General features: G+C 43.6%; 1 protein-coding gene across 9 annotated transcripts in view; it reads left to right on the top strand.

Moving 5' to 3' along the window:
* Sfmbt2 (Scm-like with four mbt domains 2) overlaps positions 1-22,026 on the top strand; it is a 194,563-nt gene that overhangs the window by 63,869 nt on the left and 108,668 nt on the right. For all 9 annotated transcript variants that reach the window (XM_006254210.5, XM_006254216.5, XM_006254215.5 and 6 more), the window contains 3 exons: positions 3,377-3,474; positions 15,288-15,389; positions 19,008-19,155. In XM_006254210.5, the coding sequence (XP_006254272.1) occupies positions 3,377-3,474; positions 15,288-15,389; positions 19,008-19,155 (348 nt within the window). The remainder of the gene's footprint in view (positions 1-3,376; positions 3,475-15,287; positions 15,390-19,007; positions 19,156-22,026) is intronic.

The raw sequence follows: 22,026 nt of genomic DNA, 5'->3' as shown, positions 1-22,026 counted from the left end.
TTTGTCTTAAGACGGGAAAAGTGATTTGCCGAGAGTCTGTTTCCCCAAACTTGGCACAAATGGTTGTGTAGGGAGAGAGAAAGCAAAAGACAAAATGTCACTCATTTACAGAAGTTTCCGAGATGAAAAGTGGGTTCTGTTACCTCATTCAGTGAAATAGTCTCCCCCCCTGAGAAAAGAGACAATGATTACTGCAATTTGACACATGGGGACAGAACCCAATATGTTAAGATTTGTGTGAATTAATTTCAGATCCCAGGGTACCTGGTGCCACTTACATGGTAGTGCCATTTTCTGAACTGAAGTGATATTGTGAATAAAATCTCAGATAGCATAGAAAATATTAGGCTGATTTTTCCCTTATTCCCAGTCACTAATAAACCACTGCAAAATTACCCAGCATCAAGATCTGAGGGAGAAGAGTGGAGTTGCAGAGGTGAAAGGCATTGTGGGAAATTCCATAGCCCGCATGTATGTTGTGAGGAGGGCTGTGGAAAGTGGCACGCTTGAGAGATTCCCTTTCTCATGCATGTCGCTAGTGCGTCCCCACCGTTATCAATAATCCCCACTCTCCGTCTTCTACTTTTTAAAGGGACATTTTCTTCCTAGAACGGAGAGAACAGAAACAGGTAATAGAAGTGGCTGAGACTCTCTTTGTTGGGAACTCTCGCATATGTACTGGATTTTCTACTGCCCCCTTCTGAGGACCTAGCCTCGTGGGGCATTCCATGTCTGGCTGGACTCCTGTATCAGAAAGCAAGTGAAGGCACCCCCTGCTGCAGTGTGGGAGCAATTATGCCATTGCGCTGAGCGTGTTGGATACACCAAACGATTGATATCTGATTTAAGCTATGTCCAGAGTATTGTGACTAGCCTTTGCCTTTTCAAGAAGTTCATGAAGTCAGTGATAGGTTGAGTAAACCCCGCTTGCTTTTTTGTCTGTGGTTGTTTAGAAGACATGATAGGTGTTTGGAACTTACAGAAGCCAAGGAGACAAAATTCTACCTTTCCCCAGGTCCAGCCCCCACTTCCCCTTTTTTGACCTCTCCCATGTTAATTTCTCTCAAAAAGAAATCAACCCTTTCAAAAATTAAAAACAAAAACAAAAACTAGGTAGGTTCTGGAATCAGGAAGTTTCTGGATAGAACTGAAGTGCTTCTTGCTTAAACTTGCTTAAAGTGTTTCTGTTTTCTAAAGAGTTGATGTTGACAGAAACGCAACAGTCAGGGTTGCTTAAAACAGTTGACATTTATTTTATCATGATTCTAACTTTTGGGAAGCTGAAACAAGAGTGCCAGCTTCTCTGGGGATTTGGGGAGGCTTCCTTTCCTGGCTTCCAAGTGGCCACCATCTAGCTGGCTCTCCGCAGAGTTCATTAGAGCACGCACACTAACTTCCCCTAATGGCCATCACAGCAGACCCCTCTTAACCCTCATCTCCACCAGATGTCACACTGGAGAACTGAGGTTCTACACGGGCATTCAGGAGGACACAGATTTAGTTCCTAACGTTTCCTAATACTTCTTATCTCTTAATAACCATTGGTCCATCTTTCCTCACTGGTGAGGACCTGGTAGGGAAGGAGGGAACAGATTCATGGTGGTGAGTAGACACACGAAAAGAGGGCTGACCATGGCTTCTACATGGCCTCTGTTTATAGTCATTTATTTATGTGTTTATGTATGGTGATGTGGTTGCTTTCTGCCACCCCTCTCTACCAGAGCTTTCCAAACTGTTGCCTAAAGGGAGGTCTCCTCACTTTCCCACAGACCCCGGTTACAGATGAGCGAGGGCCATCTTTTTAATTGTTTACGACTTCCCGAGATCAGTAAATGGAGTCTGATGAACAGTTTTAAATTCCCTGCAGTGCAGGTCACTTTGAGAACATGTTTTATGTCCTTTTAATGGAGCTGTTTATTGTCCATAAATTCGCTGGTGTACCCAGGGTGTCTCTGTCTCCTGAGACACACACACAGGGGACATTGTTCTCTGTGTATCACACCTCGGAGGCGTTCCATCGCACGGGTTGTGGAGGAGCCTGCCCCGACTGGGTTTAGTTTGCAGAGAAGAGCGTGCCTTGTCGTGGGATTAGATTTCACCTTTCTCATTTCTATGACTCAACAAAAGCAACACAAGGAAGGAAGCTCACACACGAGCTCACAGTTGGATTGTATAGTTTGAAGGAAAGGAGGCCATTGCTAAGGAAAATCACGTGTCTTCTTGTGTCTACATAAAAATGCCAGATTAGGGGGAAAAATCTGTGAGAGAAAGTTCTAGGTGAAATGCTAGAAAAACTATTAGACAGATAGAAGATACTATATCCGAAATCAGCCTCTGTACAATGACAAGAGACAGTGAGTTGGTAACTTGGCTAAGTCCGGTAAAACCTTTCACCAACTATAATTATAGCATCCCCCCCCCCTTCACCACCAGAAAAACCCTAAATAAACTGCTTACATAAAGGAGCTTCAAGCTCAAGGTGAGGTTCGAAGCCTCAGGGATCCAAATATATGTCTTCTTGCTAAAAAGCAGACATGTAAGAAGTTAAAAATATAGCCCAAAGGTTTAGTGTTGCCTTTTAAGTGTGCTTAAATTCATATTCATATTCTAACAGTCTGTCTGAGGCAGCCAGGGTTGATATAGGGATGATATAAACACATCTACTTCCAGTGAGAGCCTCCACAAATCCTATTTTGATAAGGTCTTAAATCTGTTGTGATCAGGTCATAAAATTCCCTTACAGTTTCAGCAACATGTGAAAACTGCAGTCAGCTTTTTTTTTTCCTTTTAATTTTGCATGCAGACTGGATAACCTTTGTGTGTAAATCTTCCCTCTCCTCCAATGCCTGGGGGGGAAATATGGCAGACATGTGGTAGGAACATTTCAAGTATAAATATAAATCTTGGTTTGTATATTTTAATTTAGCTTTTAATAATTTTTCTGGCTTATACGGACTATTATGTTTTAGCATACGCAAGCTTTGAGACTTAGTGGCAAACGCATTGTGATAACAAGAGCTATTCAGGGCTTTGACGCTTATCAACAAGTGAGTTCTCCATCAGCGGGAGGAGGTTTTAGGTGACACATGGAATCGTGGCTGCAGATGACGGAACGTCTTGCTGATGTGATTAATGCCGTTAAATTATGTACAGAAGGCCAACAGGATGCATACAAATGTTCTCTGTGGAAGAGCCCTGTTAACATTCTCTATTTCCGATAGCAGCTCTTTAATTTCAGAGAATCCCTCTCGCAGGTGGCTGCTTGCAGGGCAGCACGAGCGGCTGACACTTGCCGAGAACTGTGGGAAGATAAAATGGGAAAGCCAGCTAACAGAGCTACTGTTGCTAACTTCTTTGTGGCTTGCCCTTGATACAGAACTTTATTATCTGAAGTTGCCTTTTGAATGGAAATGTGCACTAGAAAAAGCCTTGCTTGCCGCTGCAGAGTGTCCCCTTCCAATGGAAGTATTTAAGGTGAGTGGCGAATTTGGTCAATGTCTCTTTCTCTTTCCCTCTCTTCCTCCTTTTCGCATATAAACCAAACCATTGAAGAGTTGTGGAAGTGGCAGTGGGGATGCTCTAGCCAGGTTTGTGCACGAGGTCCTGAGTTCGGATCCCCAGCACCTCTGTAAAAGCTGAGTGTGTAATTGCGGTACCCCTAGGATGAGATGGAAAGAGAGGTAGAGACCAGAGGATTTCTGGAAACTCCTAGGCCAGTTGAGCAGGCATGTGGCACTGTGAGCTACGACATTGTCTAGACTGACAGCTGAGGATGTCTTCTTGTTTGCATAGACATACTCTGGCATCATCGTGGCTGCATGCACACACATGGGCACAGGCGGTACATATATGCCTATTCTGCACACACATACCACATACCCAGATTTGGAAAAAAGAAAAGGAAAACTATTGTCTAGCAAATTTTGTCCTGCAGTTAGGAAACTGCCCTCTTTGCCCATTTCCATTTTAAATTCTGAAAATTGTGTCTGCTTCCCAGCACTATTTTTTAAAATGATTTATTCATAAATATTCATATTATAGGATGTTGGTTAAACTATTTTTGTTTATTCTTCTCTGTGATGAAAATCCCACTTTTATCCCCCTATTCCCTACTGAAGTGAGAGGAGAAACTACATTGTCTAATTTTACTGGTTTGTGTTTTTGCTTCTTTGAAGGGATTAAAAATAGGGGCAGTGGTGACAGCTTACAGAGGGCCAAACACTTGCCTCACTAGCATGAGGACCTGAGTTTGATTCCCTTAGGATCCATGCAAAAGGGGGACACGTGACACACACTTGTAATCTTAGCACTTGGGAGGTAGAGAGAAGTAGAGGGTGCGGTGGGGAGAGAGAGGAATGGAAGCGGACACACATGGAGGGGTGGGGGAGAAAGCCAGGAAGGAGACGCCATGGGAAAGCAAAGAATGAGAGTACACGAGCTCACTCCAGCGCCGGCCTAGCCAGTGGCGAGGAGATTGGTATATCTTTTTAAGACTCAGTTTTCCCAACAGCTCATGAGACTTTGTCTAGAGTGTCTGCTACATACCAGGCTTTTGCCAAATCCTCCTACAGAATGGATTATCAAACTCTCAACTCTTAAAATCCCTCGGCCAGCTTAGGCATCGCCCTCCTATTCTGAGAGGGAGGATCGGGAGAGGGTGTTGGTCTTCTGGGGTGCGCTCCCGAGAGCTGCCAGGGCTCTAACTGTGCATACTTGGTGAGACCTTGCTGGCCTTTGCTTCCCCAGACAGCTGGTGAAGAGTCTGCACTGTTGATGGGGTTCACTCTGGGCCCCTCTGCTCAGTGTTGGGTTTGCTGAATCGGTTAAATGAGGTCCTTGTTCGTCTGTCTGCTGTTTTCATTTTCCCCACCCCCTGGTGGCTGTGCAGTGGGATCATCTTGTACAAACCAAACAAGCAAAACTCCCCTGTAGTTAGACTTATTGTTTAGGACATAAACTTAAGGTGGGTTTTGGCAGACGCCTTAGTCTGCTGTTGTTGCTCTCGGAACTCTTTATTGTTGAGGGTTTTTTCCTAAACATGGCCGCCTTATCTCTCCAAGGCCTGTCAAGTCTAGTGTGGTGCTTTCCCTTGGAGTCTCAGGCAGTGACGAGTCTCCTTGGGGTCCCAGGTACCATCACCTGGGTCTTTTTATGTTCTTCCCTTTGTACCTGTGTTGTTCTTTCTGTCAAATTAGCACTCATATTCCAGTTGCAAATATAAATCCTCTAAGGAATTCTGTACCTGTGTTCCTGGCCTGGGTTCCCAGTCCCAACAAGGTCCCAGGATCAGTTTCTGTGGCATCCCGTGTGCCACAATGATATATGGTCATTTGTGTGATTCTGTGCACCTTTTTTGGCCTAACGGGAAGCTCCAGGAAGGAAAGGAGCTATATGTTGTGTGCATGGTTAGAAACATAATTCCCACCACTTAATAACTATTTGTCAAATAAATTAACAGTTTCTTGAATGGACCACATATGTTTAACTCACTAGATTTAAAAATTCTGAGTTAATATATTTATAGATTAATTGAACATATAACTGTACTTAGAATTGTGAACATTAAGACTTGAAAGGCAGAAGCATTAATAATCTTGATCTGTTTTTAATTAAAAAGGAACTGATTCATTAAACATTTATTGAACAGCTACTCTCTGCAAAAGACCATTATGTCCTGTTGCCCTGATTCCAGGATTTAATTTAAGTTGGTCTATACTTTTTAAAACATAATCATCTTCTTTCTTTACCTTCAATACATCCTATGAGAATTCAGACTACTTTTTAGATATATTACCATCTCAGAACTACTATCTTTTCATCATTTTCCTATAACCAACCATCACAGTAAGAGTTGGTAGCGAATACTGCTTTGGGGCTTAGCACAAGGCAGGAGTATGGATACGGTAGGCACTTGACAAATAAAAGCTGGTGGCAGTGAGTGTCTGTGTTCTCAAACTGCGTGAGATCCTTTCATAAATTTGATTTCACTTCATGGAAGAGAAACGGGCAGGGTAATCTTATTAGGATGAAGTCTATATTTAATTTGTGATTTGTAAGTCTTGGGAAGTTTTATCCCTAAGGCTACTGTAACGATCGCTACCGATCGAGTGAGTCTTAGCGTAAGTCTAGACAACATAGTCTCTTGTACTTCTGTAGATTGTAATTTAAATTGGATTGTGAGTGGTTTCAGAATCCACCTGAAGAGACATGTTCGGCAGTCTGCCCATCTTTTGGGGCCACCTGTCAAGCCCAAAATCCCTTGGTTTGTAGCGACACTAGTCTACTCTTGCCTTTACCTTCCCATGTTCACATGCCCTTAATTGTCAGTTTGTGTCCTTCCACATTTTCCCTGCAATGACACTGACCATTGCATTGGAGCTAATGTGCTAATCCAGGAGATGGGAGCCCGAAGGGGACAAGCTCTTGTACACACCGAGGTAATTTTGATCAGAGGAGTTACAGGGACACGTGTGATGAGGGTCAGATTGTCTTCGCGGTCGCTTCCTATTTTTCTTTCTCTCAAATGTATTTTCAAGAGTCCCTGTAGTATTCTCTTACACATCTCTGTAAGACTGAGAGGCAACTGCCTGGTCTGACAATTTACATGGGTGTGGGGGGATCTAAACTCAAGTCCTCATGCTTGCGCAGCAAGTATTTTACCAACTGAGCCATCGCTCCAGCCCTGATCAGTTGTCATAGACATATGATGATGATGATGATGATGATGATGATGGTGGTGGTGGTGGTGGTGGTGGTGGTGGTGGTGGTGGTGGTGGTGATGTGATGATGGTGGTGGTGGTGGTGGTGATGATGATGATGATGGTGATGGTGATGATGGTGATGATGATGATGGTGTATGTGTGTCTGTCTGTCTGTCTCCACTGTCATCAGTGTTTGTCAGGGAGCAGGGCAGGACTGTACTTCTGTTTCTGCCATTATAGTACTGGAAATGTATGTTTGAATTCAGCAGGGACTCATTTGGGATGCCTGTTGTTACGGAAAACTGCGTAGTCTTCCGCCATTGTGAGACAGACGAGCAGTCTTTCCAGGCCGTTCTATTGATTATTTTTTACACTTTAGATGAAATAAGCATTTTGATGCAATGGATCTCATTCTGTGCAGCCAGCCCCTTTCTTGGGGTGATTTGTGGGATGAAGTCACAGCTGTCTCCAGTTCATAAGGAAGATACCCCGCGTCAGTTGTGGCTGGGAATTGGAATGACTTGGGTACAGCGAGAAGGATGTTAGGGATGAGCTAAAAATTGAGGAAAGCATCTCAGCTTGACAGAAGCAGAGACCACATTCAAGGAAATCTTACCACTCATGCGCTTGAAATGTTAAGGGCTTGTCTCCCGCTGAGAGAGCTCAGGGTCCCCTTCAGCACCTCACCTAGTGTGTGTCAGTTTTCAGTTTTAAGACCTCTCCTGTTTTCTGTCTGTGTGTGAGCTCGTGTGTGTCTGCACATGTGTTTGCCTGCATGCATGTAAGGAGGTCAGGGGCGAATGCTCTGTTTGTTCCTTAGTTGTTCTTCCCAATAGGTTTCGAGACATGGTCTCGCACTGAACCTGGACCTCACCAGTTCAGCTAGACAAGGTGGCCAGCGAGCCCCAAGGCCTCCATCTGTCCCTGCCATGCCAGAACATGGATTATGAGGGCAGTTCTGCTTTGCCAAGCTTTTTGGTTTTGGTAGCCTTTGTGGATTAGAACTCAGGTCCTCAAGCTTCCGACACCAGTACTTGCCCCATTCAGCCACCTCCCTAATCCTCTGGATTCTGATTTGTTTGGGAAGTTTGACTTTCATTGCTTTCCTTCTTGAATCTGACCAATTCTTCCTCAATATCTGTGGCTCTCATGGAGGTCAGGACAGTGGATTTTGATTTCATCAGGGTTCTTAGTGGATCAAAAGTCTGGGAGTTTAGGACAGGGCTCAATTGGTAAAATGCTTGCCTCACATGCACCAAGCCCTGAGTTCGATTCCCATCACCACATAATCTGTGTGTGATATGACATGCCTGTAATCTCAGCTTTTTTGAGTGGAATACGGAGTCTCTAGACCAGACTTGGCCAGCACAGTAGGCTCAAAGCCCGGGACACATGAAACCTTATCTGAAAACAAAGTCTGTTAGGACTGAGCACATCAATTTAACAATGGAGCTGTCTTCTGAGAAAGAAATTCTCCCGGTGGTCTTGACATTGTGAACAGCACAGAACGTTCTTCCTCAAAACCAGATGGTGGGGGTCACTTGACACAGCCTTTTTGTGCAGGCAGGCAGAATGTGTGGTAAACAGGAGGTGCAGGAGGCTGCTTCTCATGTAACACAAGTTTTACAGTATCCCATCTTTAATAAATAGAAGGGCTATGTTCTAAAATAGCAAAAAAAAAAAAAAAATGGGAGAGCAAGCTTATAAGCCCACGGCACAGTCTTTTGTTCCATTGGCAGGCGTTCTATGCTCTGTATTAAGATTTTCCCAGTATTTCTTTATGACCAGAACCAGGGGTTTACATGGGGTCCCCACCCCATGACATTCCATTGCCTACAATGTCTGCTGGCAACAGAACCGTTTGAGGCCCATGATTAGGATCATTTAGGGGTACCATTCTGCTGGTGATCCTTCATAAGACAGCACGAGACTGTAGTTCAGTAAGATTTCTGGTCTGTTGGCGACCCCGCATGGTTCACTTTCTGTCATCTCTGACGTGAAGAGCTGTTCAGCAGATCCAACAGTACACCTAGGTAACTGTGGGAGTCAAATGCACCTTTTGCCTCTGTAGTCTGTAAATAAAGTTACAGGAGTGGCTAATCCAGGTTGGTATATGGTGCCAGGAATCCATTCTTTTTGTTTGCCTTCTGAATTTGTTACGTTTCATAAACAGAGAGAAGGGGCGTCACTGGTTATGGCCATGTGTTTTCTTATAGAAAGATTCCACGCACACCTTAACTTGACTGGGAGTTTGTTCATGCTGCTGGGGTGAGGGATCCCTTGGTAAAGACTTTGCCATGCCATTTGAAAGAGCTGAGAGAGTTGGTCCAAGCTTGTGTGTCCCAGTCTTGGGGAGAAGGAGGCTTGTGGGCCCCTGGGGCTCACTGGTCAGGCAACAAAGCTCCAGGTGTCTATGAAAAAAAAACCCCAAAAGGAAGAGAAGGGCCTGAAGAACTAAAAGAATGCTTCCAAAGATTTCCATCAGACCTGCACGCACGTGTGTGTGTGTGTATATATGTGTACACTCACAACAGCACATACATGCACAGAAAAATCTGTTCAGGACATGCCAAAGATTCTGAACCCTATAATTTCTTTAAACTTGATTTATCTGTTTGAGACTGGGTCTCACCATTTACCCTGGGGCTGCCCTTGAACTCATACTACTGAGTGCTGGGATTATAGACACAGCCCAGTGTTGCTTTGTTTCTTTTGTTTTGTGGCTTTATCGTCATGGAGGGTGTGGGGGAGGGGGCGCTGTGTTTCTGTGCACCACTCGTGGTGTCCATATTGTCTATTTCGTTTCCTCTCTCTCGGTTGTACAGCGGGGAAACATATGTATGATTTGCCTCAGGTGGGACTCTTAGATTCATTCTCCTGGAACTTAAGTCCTCTGTGTGGAAGTTGGCTATGTCACTGAGCAATGCATATTTGTAACGCACAGTTCTGTCTCCCTGTCCTGATGCTAGGCTGAGTGGTCGCTTTAACGAATAGGTGTATCGGGCACATCTGTCATCAGGCTGACTGCTGCTTTGTGATCTGCTCAGTGTTGACCACTTAGTCGTGAGGGCTTTTGGTTGGTGTTTGTAACTGGCTTTCTTCTCTTGGGGTTTCTCCCCTTCCCCACCCTGGATGGGAAGACTGTGACATGAACACTTTTCTGCCAGTCTCACCCTGCAAAGATACTAAGTTGTCTTCGTGCCTCTCCTTTTCCTCCTCGGAGAAGTGGAAGTTGGAGGGGCTTGGATGGCTCAGCCTTTGGTCCTTGGGGAGCTGTGACTTACAGTGGTCCTGAAAAGTCTGTGCAGTCAGTCAGTCACCTGAGTGGGGCCTTGTCCCTTGCTAACTCCTCTCTTCTTGAGAGGTGGTGTTGCTACAGGAAGATAGTTCGGAATTTGTCTCCTGTTTCCATGGCAACAGTGGAGTTGTATTTAGGGTGTCCAGCTTAAAGGGGTGTGCTTCTGGTTAATTGTGTCCTCCAGGATGGCTAGGGTGGGTGTGACGTTGACAGGGCACCCTTCCCCAATTCTTGTCCCCTTTCAGCACATATTGCCCAGATTGTTACCTTGGTGCTTTAAGGCACCTTGGCTTCTTGGAAGTGAGCTAAAGAATTAGGAGAAAGAAAATAGCAGAAATCAGTGTTCAGTTATGCATATAAATTGGATACCAGGTATATTTTTGCTGTGGTTTTTGTGTATGTGTGTGCGCTTATGTGTGCATGCGGAAGTGCATATCTAATTACATTCGTCTGTGAGTGCTGTTGTGAAGGCCAGCAATGGCACCAGTTAGCCTTCATTGCTCACCTTATTTTGTGAGAGAGGGCTGCACACTGAACCCAGATGTCATTTTCTGGGCAGCTCCTGGGAGCCACCTGTTGCAGACTTGCCACTGGGATCACAGATACGCGATGCTACGCCTTGGTTTTTAAAGGGTGTCATGAGATTGGGGCTCAGGTCTTCATCATGGTACCGGAAGCTGTTTACCCTCTGAGCTACCTCCTCATTCTCTGTCTCATTGCTTACCACTGCTTTCGTGGTGCCAGGTATTAATCCGTGGAAGATACCCTAATGCGCATGTGGCTTTCTTTTCTTTCTTTCTTTTTTTTTTTTTGCTTCCTTTTTTTAAACAACAGTTTAGGGTGAGTTTTGGACCTAACCACAAAGTAGGCTGACGTAATCACCCTTTGTGAGTTGTGTGGTTCTGGGTGGCATACCTAGCACTTCATTTCTCCTTAGTATTTTTTTAACTTGATTGAATGCACCACTTGGAGATAAAAATTGCTTTTTACAGCTGTGAGCGTAAAATGGAAAAGCTTATTGCTGTTAAGCGTATACATTTTTTTCATTAAATTTTTGTTACAAATATTTCACTGGCTAAATTCAAATCAGCGTGATGGAGTTGAAACATAATAATACTATTGATTTAATAAATGCTGGCATTCCGATGTCATTTCTTGATGAAATTAATATTATGTGGGTCATTTTCTAATGAGTACATGAGCATTAATCCATTCCTCAAATAAAAAAAGGAACACTATGAAACAAATGGATTTTTAAAGAAAGTGTAACATATGCTGATGTGAGTAAAGTTTCCAGAGTTCATTATATAACAATTTGGATGTAGTACTAATTAAAACCTTCCTTTAATTTTACTGACGCCTATTCTTAGAAATCATGCAAATTATTAAGGTCTTGAAGAGAAACCTAGACAATGTTTAATTTCCCAAAAGACAGAAAACTGGCACGTTGGAACTAAAAAGATTTATCTCATGCAGTACAGTATCTGTGTGTGTGTGTGTGTGTGTGTGTGTGTGTGTGTGTGTGTGTGTGGTGCGTGTTTGTGACTGTGTGCACTGCATGTGACTGTCTTTCTCAGCACTCATCTTGTTCCCTGGACGCAGCATCTCTCCCCTTTGGAGCTTGGCTTTTGCATTTTCTAAGCAAGGCTGGAGACCAGTAAGCCCCATGGCCCCTCCTTTCTCAGTCCCACCTCCCTGCCTTTAAGTTCAGGTTCCAGGCATATGTGGGATGCCTGGTTTATTATGTGGGTGATGAAATTTCATTCTAGTTCTTATAACTGGGTGACAATGCCTGAGCCATCGTTTCAGCCACCCTCTGCCATACTTCTCTGTGTAAGCGTATACGTGATTAAGAGTGTCCAAGTGCATACATAAAACCTTGCTAACTTCTCTGGGCTCTTGATGTTGTCAAACTCTTTAATTATTCTAAAAATGTGCTTCTGACTCCAGTGCTGGGGGTAGAGTAGGGTAAGAGTAGGGACACAGGACAGATTGATCCCTGAAGCTCATTGGTCTGTCAGCCATTGAATTGAATTGATTAGTCTCATATTTAGTGGGAAACCCTCTTTCAAAAAATAAAGTTGGAGAGTGTTTGAGGGAAGATAGCTAATGTTGACTTGTGGAACACACACACACACACACACACACACACACCCAGAGAGAGAGAGAGAGCGAGAGAGAGAGAGAGAGAGGTACAGAACACATTACCCCTCCAAACCACCCCCCAAAATGATCTTAAGAACGTAGACCTGAGGGGTGATGTCAGCACAAGTTCAGATTCCTTGAGAAAGAAATACCTCACTACATATTTCGGAGGACAGGCAGCCATTGATTGGTTCTCACTAGACAACTGCACATGATAAGGAATCAGGTAAGGGACTAATCTACATACAGAGTTCCCTGGAACCCCAGAACTTTCAATGTAATATTGGGAACATTGGTTGTAGTAGGATGGATGTGGACTTAGTCAAAAATATTTTCTAGTCAGTGATCAATATCAAATTAAAGATCTGGGACAGAAAGTCTTAATGGCTGTGGAACAGCACTCTTTGGAAAGCTGTCTCTACTGGCAGAGCAGAGATTGGAGTTAAAAGTGTACCAAGCAGAGCTGGTACAGATGCTGGAGTTGAGGGCTTAAGCTTGGGGGTAGACCAGAAGTCTAGATTGCTGACAGCTTCTTTTACAATGAACCTGGAGATGGGAAATTCCACAGAGAGCTCTAGAGATTAGAGGCAACTAAGAAGTGACCATTTGCTATGATTAGTGAGCAAGATTGTCTAGCCTAGCAGCTTTGCACACTTAGTAGAGGGATATACCACACCAGAGAAGCAAGCGCAGGGGTCTGGAGAAATCAGCACCTTCTCCTGGGCCATTCATAATTGCCAACGTGTCTAGAGTACCCCAGGTCTGTCTTTGCAACACCGCATAAAAACAACCACTTAAACTTGTTGAGGACACTCAGGGACATTTGATTGTAACTTCAGAATAAAAGGATAAAGAGTTTCGTTTAAAAGAGGAAAACACTTACCTGCAAAATCCACAAGTGTGACTCAGATATCACCCATAAGAACTGGGGGCATTGGCGTCTGCAGGGGAGCCTTGATTTTACTCTTTTAATTCAGGTGACAATTAGTAACTCTGTGTTTATCTCTTGTGCCTCAGCACCTGCAGTTTGCTTCCCTGGTTTAGTCAGTCTGCGTTAATTCACATTAAATCCCTGGATTGTTGCTTTGAGTTCCTTTTATTTTTCTAAAGTGCCATTCAAAGAAAGTGCTTTGTTTTGCAGCAACACCTGTATGGAGGAGTTTCTCCTTGCTTTTTTCCTGAGGCTTATAATTTTATAAAGTGTTTGATTGTCAGTTCTTAAGGAATTTGTAAAGGTCGTCTTATAAACAACCGAAGTCACCACCTGCATGCAAGGGTGTTCCCCTCTGCGTGTAATTTTTATAAAGTGTTGATTGTTTAGCTCTGAAGGAACTTATGAAAGTTTAGAATGGAGTGAGGTCCTTTGAATGTCACCCAACATGTGACTGCATCTCCTGTGATTACCCCTCTTGGGACAAGGCATCAATCCCTTCACTCAGACCCCGAGTGTATCATGTATGTATCCTGAAAGTGAGCTTGTGATTGTATGTATGAACATTTCTATTCTCCCCCCACCACCTGACAAAATGGTGACACGTTACAGAGTTAATTTTTTAAAATTCGTTTTTCTGGTTTCTATGAGATAGGGTCTGACTCTGTGGCATAGGCTGGAGTTAGAACTCAGTATGTGCAGCCCAGGCTCACCTTAAACTTATGGTCTTTCTGCTTCAGCCTCCCCAGTGATAGAATTATATGTGTAAGTCACAACACCTTCAGGGGGAGGGGGAAACAAGTGTGTGTGTTTGGGGGCATCCTTGCTTGTACATACGGAGGATAGAGGTCTCCACTGGGTATCTTCCTCTATAACATCCTACCTTATTTTTGAGACAGGGCCTCTCTCTGAACCTGGAGATAGCTTTTCAGGTAAACTGGCTGGCCAGATAGCCCTTGCATCCATTTGTGTCCACTTGCCCATCTCTACAATTATAGGCATTCGTACTATGTGGGAACCGGAGATCTGAATTCTAGCCTTCATGCTTTTGAATTAGGCACTTTACCAACAGAACCATCTTGCCAGCACCTCTGCTGGAGAATTTCTAGAGGACTTCCTCTCTTCTGGTCTCCCGTTAGACAGAGCAAATGGATTGGCTTTTGGGTTAGAGCTGACATACAGGCAAAGCCATCACGGCTCTCTCTAATAGAGTTGGCTTAGAGTTGGCTATGGAAGGCATCATGGAATTCATTCAAAATCCACTTGATAGATCCTCAGGGGTTTGTTGTTGCTCTTGTTGTTGTAGTTCTTTGTTTTTTGGGTTTTTTGGTCTTTGTTCTGTTTTTGTTTTTTGTGCTGCATATTCATTTGATGTATTTGACAATAGCAAGCTTTATTTGAACCTGCTATTACTCCGGGGACAGACCATCAATTTATTTATTTATCCTTGACTACATACACCAAGTGTGAAGTACAAGATGACCTCCAGTTCAGCAAGATTGAATTCTGATATTCTGAGTCCGGTCAACCTCATCTATAGCTGTGTGGCTGAAGAAGATATTGAAATTTGTTTTCTGGAAGAAGCAGGAGAACCCCAGGACTCAGTCATCAGGTCTCAGGGAGGGGTCAATCAGGCACTTATTGGAAAGGAAAACACACAGCTCATCTTTACTGAGTAGGATTCACGCTCAGATGTCCCCAGGGTAACTGCAGCTTCTCACAGGCACTAACTAGGGTTATAGACTCAACCAGTGACCAGCCCAGCCTTTAAGATGTTTGGAAGGAGAATAGGCGACTCCCACTGATGGATGCCGTGTCATGTAATTTGGTGGCAAAAGGCACTGTTTTTTTTTTCCTGAAGGTAATTCTTCTGGGTTTCAGATGACCGATGGCCACCTTTATTGTGTGGCTTCAGCGGTGAGCACTTGACAGGATCAAGGCAACGCAGTGCCACACGAATTGTTTCACTCCATGTAAACTTAAGCATGGCCAGCGAAGGCTTGCTGCCTCTCCCTTGGAAACGTAATTTAGCCCGCAGAAAATAATTAAATCCACACTGTCTTGCAATGATTAGAAATTTGAAATGGAGAGAATTAATTATTTCCATCAGATTTCAGTCACTCAAGACAGTGCTCAAGAACAGAGTCCAGACCATTGTCAAGTTAATTCATGGTGCCATCTCCTTTAATATTGTTCACCGTTATCCCTGCAGGACCATGCAGACTTGGGAAGCCATTTCTTTACAGTTGGGATGCGGCTGGAGACATTGCACATCAATGATCCCTTTCATATCTATCCTGCAACAGTGACCAAGGTAGGTTTTCTGCTTCGCTCTTTGCTCTTTGACCTATAGTGACGTACTGCGTAAGTCCTCAAAGATAGGCAGATGCAGTGTGTGCCTACAAGAAGCACCTGCTCACAGACATACGCCATGGACAAACCAAGGGGAGATGAATGTCCCTTCCTCACAGTTCTGTGTTAAATTCTTTCTGTGAAAGGAGGCGGAGGAGTTAACCAGATTCCTGCTTCTAGCATCGACAGAGTGACTGACTGTTCTTCTCTTAATAGCTGTGTACCAGTGAGTTGCATTTTACAAGCATAACTTACTGTGCCACAGAGATGGCTCGGTGGATCAGAGGGATTGCAGTCCAAGCATGAGAACCCGAGTTCAAATCCCCAGCTCCTAAGGTTAAAAGTTGGATGGTGCATGCCTGGAATCCAAGCACCAGGAGGATTAATTACTAGGGCTTGCTGGCCAGCCAGCCTAGCCAAATCCAACTAACCAAACCCCAAACTCCAGATTGAGTGATAAATCTTTTCTAGGAAATAATATTGGTCAAGACATGTGAGGCCCTCCTCTTGCCTATAATCTTGCCCATGGAGTGCGCGCGCGCGCGCATACACACACACACACACACACACACACACACACACACACACACACACACACACAAACACACGTGTGCACATACAGGCAATATGCCACACACAAGAGCGATAACCTGCTTCTCCTTCATGACTCTCTATTTATAATTGAGAAAATTCCTGAAGGCAGATTCTTATTTCCTCATAAACCAACATTTTTGCTTTGTTTTCTTTTTTCATCTGCTTTCCTTGGCAGGAGGAAGTCGCTTGCTTCCAGGGTTGTCAGGCGAAACGCACTTCCTTCACTGTGCAGAGGTGCTTCTTCTATGCCGGCCTGGCAGTCTTTTGAGATTATATGATTATTGAGATCATCTCTTCTTCATAAGAGAAATCCCGGTGGTTCTGATGACGATCAGATTCACACTGTGCGTTTCCCACCTTAAATATTAGCTTTTGCTAAGTGGTAGGAGGCACTGACGAGCCGAACATTTTTTTTTTTTTTTTGTCAAATGCGTCTTCAGTTAATGACGCTTTTTTATTCAGAGGAAGAATTTGATTAAAGATTCAAGGTCAATTGCAGTTCTATTTCCAAAGGAAAGTGGATATATTTTTGTAGTAAGTCAAATATTATTATATTTGAACTTTTCCTTCCTTCCTTCCCATTCTTTTTTCACGATTTGTTACAGTCTCAGAAAATTAGTGGTGACAATAGATTAAGAACATGTAAACCGACCGTAATCTCGGCACTCGGCTTTCTCCTTTTTCTAAATGGGTGTGTGGACTTGTCGAGGACTCAACCTGTCACTAAAAAGCTATCCAATTGAGGCTACCAGTAAGGAAGGTGTCACTCTCAGACACTGAATATCAAGATAATTTAAAGGTAGCAAACACGTGAGCTTTTTAGTGACAGGTTGAGTGTTCACGGCCGTTTCCCCTTATGTCGTCTCACTGGGAGACAAGCGTTTGCAGGTTACTTTCCTCTGCACTTGTACCGGAGAGGAAGTGCTTAATGCCATTCTGCCCCGTACGTATCCTGTGCTCTGATGCCCATTTGTTGTCTTAGTGAGCTCGCTGGAACGTGCGCTCTCTCTCTAAGGACCAGCAGATAAGTTCAAGGCACACCTCCATGTGTGCTTTACTAGAATATTCTTCATGTAGAAGGTATTTATAAATATATATTGAATATGTTCCACTAGAAGGGATACCAGCGGTGGGTATGATCACAGTTCATTGTATACATGTCCGAGATTTAAAAAAAAATACATTAAATATATTTATGTTTTAGGATATTTTGCTCGAGGATATCCCACCCGGTGTTTTCATTACTTTTTACAATGAAAATTTCACACGGGTGCTCCTTTAAGGATTTTATTTTTCTTCCTGAAAGTCCCCGAAGAAGATAGGACACAGCTAAGTGCAGAGGCGCCCTAGTGTTAAGGGGTGAGACTTTAGCATGTGTGTCTGTGCACCATGTACATGGCTAGTGCTTGCTCAAGCCAGAAGAGGGCGCCAGGTCCCTTGGAAATGGAGTTACAGATCAGTGGCTCAGAATTGAACTTCGGCCCTCTGGAAGAATAACCAGTGCTCTTAACCAGAGGGCCATCTCTCCAGTCCCTAGAGTGTTTTTAAGTTTTCCACCATCAGGAAATGTTCTCCTGAGAAATCTGGCCACGATTCATCCTTTAAAAAAAAAAAAAACTCTTTAAACAGGGTCTCATGTGACTCAGGCTGTTCTTAAACTTCTGATCCTCATGCCTCCTTCAGGGTTAGCATTATAGGTTTGTGTCACCATGCCTACCTTGAATCTATGCTTCTTAAAGCAGATTTTCAAAGATAACTGCCCAGTGACTACAGTTAAAGATATTACTGGGATCAGTGCACAGAGGTGCAGGCCAGGCTTTCTACTCTTGCTTATAGATTTAGTTTACAATATACTTTGTAATAGAGAGCTAGGAAGCAGAGCATGGTATAACTGTAAAGGTATGGTGCGTGTGTGTGTGTGTGTGTGTGTGTGTGTGTGTGTGTGTGTGTGTGCGTGCGCATGCGCACACGTGTGTGCCACTTGCTTACATGTGCGAGCTTGTGTGTGTTGGCGGTGAGGCCTCTGATTTTGCTCTCTCCTTAGAACTTTGTTTCTTTCTTTCCTTTCCTTTGCATTATTAGAGCTTGAAACTAGAGCCTGGCACACGCTGGGCTAATGCTCTATTAGTGAGCTGCGTTAGTCCTCTTTAGATTTATTTCTCTATTTTTCACTTTGAACCAGAGTCTCACTAATTTGCCTTGGCTGGTCATCAGCTCGCTCTGTAGCCCGGAGAGTTGGAAGCTTTAGAACATACCTCCCCTCCCCCCTCTCAGACTTGGCCTCCTTAGCTGGGTTGACACTTCCACCAACTAGACCTGCTCATTCATTTTTATCATTGGCATTTTTGTCCCATTCATTGTATATTCATATACAAAACATTTTCAATGCCTCTGTGAATCATTTGATGAATAAAGGAGGTCACTGTCCTCAAAGAACATCTGATATTTTGGTGGTGACAGCTGACAGGTGATGGGGGGAACATGGAGTAAAGACAGGTTTTTCTGCAAATGTGATTTCCTCTCTGGCTACAGGATGTTGTATTTTGAAGGCTGTCATGCACAGGGGTCTAGGAGTCTCCCAGGGATGAAGCCATAGGGGTTGGAGGATCTGCTTTGAGGCGTTTGGTCCCTGCTATAGTGGTTGAGGTGTTGGCTTTTTAATACCCAGTTTATTTTCCATGGACAGGAATTAGTTGTCTGTCTGTCAGTTTGCTTTTCTTCATAGGAGGCCCTTGTTTTATATTTCTAGGTCTTTACTTTTGATTTTCATTTTCTCTCTTCTGTATATTTAAGCTATTTCTCTCTCTCTCTCTGTGTGACCATCAAAACTCAGTCCTCTTTCTTAGCCACTGGCTTCAGTGACAGCTATTGAAATGTTGGTTCCTGCTAAAGTCAACTTGATAAGACATGTTCAGTGTCATTGAAACTGTCAGGATGTATATATGCAACACTGAGAAATTAACATTTCCTTTTTCTCTTTCTGTAGGTTTTTAACAGTCAGTTTTTCCAAGTGGCCATTGATGACTTAAGAGCCGAGACTAATGGACTCACAATGCTGTGCCACGCAGATTCTTTGGGGATTTTGCCAGTACAGTGGTGCCTTAAAAATGGAGTCAACCTCGCTCCTCCCAAAGGTTCGTATCCTGTGGAAATGTGCGGGCTTGGCGTAGAACGGGCTGGTGTCTTCTTGCCTCTGAAATGATGTCATTGCGTGTATCTGGACAAGTTGCAGTGTGAACTGACCTGCGATGCAAAGGAAAGGTTCTTCTGTATTGATTGACATGAAACTTGCCTTAGCTCCACCCCTTGGAAGGTTTGTGGGGCTTAATCATCAGGGTCAATGGCAAGGCACTTCCTCCACTAGATGGTGTGCCGTGTACTGAGTGATTCGTGCACCAAAATGCAGCCATTGACATTAAAGATGCGAAAACGTCTGAGAAGTCTATACAACAAAGTGTCAATGGTGCATTTCTTTAGACTGGTGTCTCAGGTACTCCACTGCTCAGATATTCCTAGGGTCCGAAAATCTAACGCAATAATATGATAAAAAGCGACGAGCAAAGAGGAGAGCAGCAATCCTTGGGTTTGATGAGTGTTGAGAAACAAGTCGTGTTTGCTCGCGCCAGTAGCAAGCACAGCGGCTATGCACTTACACGGGCAAATCAGCATGGAATGCAGACCAATATTCTTAGTACTCTGCAGATGTAGAGGACACAGGAGGTGTTAACCGTCCTGTTTAAACCTCATGTCCTACTACGTGAGGGATTTTAGCACTCAGGTGGAAGATTTTATCTTTTGAAATGGGTCATAAAAATTATCTCATTTAAACCCCAGTCATCCACCACCCACCCACCCACCCACTGCGCCCTGCCCCAGGGAACTCCAAGCTCAGTTGTGTTAAATAATTTCTGAAGTCCTGAGAGGTTGTCTGAATCGCAGCCTTGCAATCACTATCCCGAGTACTTGTACAAACTTCCCTTTGTTGCCGTTCCTAAGGCTCTCATCTCCAGACAGTCATCCTTCAGGGCAGTTGGGTTGCCTTAGTCAGGGCTGGCAGATGCTAGCAGGCTGTGACATTGGCATGGGTAATTGGTCTATATGCTTGAGAGCAGTTGGTGAATTACAGTTTGAAGGTGTAATTTTCCAAACCTTGATGGCTACACCACAGTCATGGCTTTGTTTATTGGACTCTAGCTTCATCTCACGAGAGTAGATTCTATTTATGTTGGTAGTTAAAACGAATGCAATTTTAGAAGTGTTGGTACTGGTGGGTTTTGTAATGTGGCTTAGTGGTTTCCTTTTGAGGTTGTTCATCTCATCATGTCTTCTCTTACTCTGAGTGCTAGGAAACCCTGTTGGCAGGCTTTGGCAAACACCATTCCAAATTTTATTAATGTGTGAAAGGAGATTTTTTTTATGTCTCTTTCAATATTGAACATTGGGGTTGATAGCTAGAATATGTAAGCTATAACTTGCATATACCCGAGAGATTTCAAAGGTTTTCCTGTGTGCTTAGATTGCTTTGAAAACTGTGAATCCTTCTTGCAATTGGATGGTGCCTGGTCTTCGACAAAATTTCGGTAGAAGGCATGTGAGAGAGACGTGCCAAGAACGCAGATCTGTTTTTATGTTGTTTCGACTCTGCTCTCTTTTAAAAGAGCAAGCCAATATATCTGCCCCCGGCTCTAGAGACAAGCCCTCTAAGCTGGGAAGGACTGGAACCTTCCAGTAGCTTCCAGCCTCAGGATTTTGCTGTTAGAGATTTGATCCCACCATTTTAATCCAATAAATGACAGCCAGTGGTATAGGCCCTACCAACAGTGCTTAAATAAATACACACAAGTAAGCTAAACATGATGGATACATAGGCTTTCCACCTTCTGGGCATGCAATACCAAAGATAAACCATAGACTTCACAGAGGGAGGCTTCCAAACTGAGGGAGGGTTTGGTGGAAAACACTGGATTTGTGCTATAAAATGCAGGATCCAAGAGTAAAGGAAACTTTATTGTAGCACGAGCTTGCCTCTATGTCAACTGTCTAATTACAGTGGCACAAAATAGTGACTCGTAATTCTAATTTTCTTTCCATAAAGAACCTAAGCAGTTGTCCTTAGTTCCTATCAAAAATTCCATTTTATTGACCGTTTGTTGTATTATAGTGAATAATATATTGATTGGCACTCCGTCAGGCATGATGGCACACAATGCTAATCCCAATACTTGGGAGACAGTGTCAGGAGAATCAAGAGTTCAAATTCATGTTTGACTTCATTATGAGTTAGAGATCAGCATGGGATTCATGTGATGCCCCTATGCATGTGCATGTGTGTATACATGTATGAGTATGTACATGTATGTAAATGAATCTACATATGTAGGAATACACACACAGGAAAGCACACATATACATATACATGCACACATACATATACACGCAAGCACACACACACACAGAGGAATGGCAAACATTTGGGAGACAGAGTCAGGAGGATCAGGAGTTCAAACTCATGCTTCACTTCATGCTGAGTTAGAGATAGCCTGGTATTCACACAGACACATGCAAGCACACCCACACACGAATGGCCAAACTTGGGAGTCAGAGTCAGGAGGATCAGTGGTTGAAACACATGCTTCTCTTGGTGATGTTTTAGAGATATCCTGGGTCTCATGTGATGCCCCTATGTATGTGCATGTGTGAATATGTGTGTGTATATGTCTATGTGTGTATATAAATATTTATATACACACACACATGCAACTGCACACACACACAAGAATGGCCAACATTTGGCCAACAGATCCGGAGGATCAGAAGTTCAAACTCATGTTTCACTTAAGTCTGAATTAGAGAGAGCCTGGGATTCATGTGATGCCCCTATGTATTTGCATGTGTTTATATATCTGTGTGTATGTCCAGGAGTGTATATGAATATAGAAACACACACACACGCACACACACACACACACACACACACACACACACACACACACACACACACGCAC

The sequence above is a fragment of the Rattus norvegicus genome, chromosome 17 (assembly GCF_036323735.1).
Source record: "Rattus norvegicus strain BN/NHsdMcwi chromosome 17, GRCr8, whole genome shotgun sequence".
NCBI classification, from domain to species: domain Eukaryota; kingdom Metazoa; phylum Chordata; class Mammalia; order Rodentia; family Muridae; genus Rattus; species Rattus norvegicus.
This window is presented reverse-complemented; position numbering and strand designations above follow the sequence as displayed.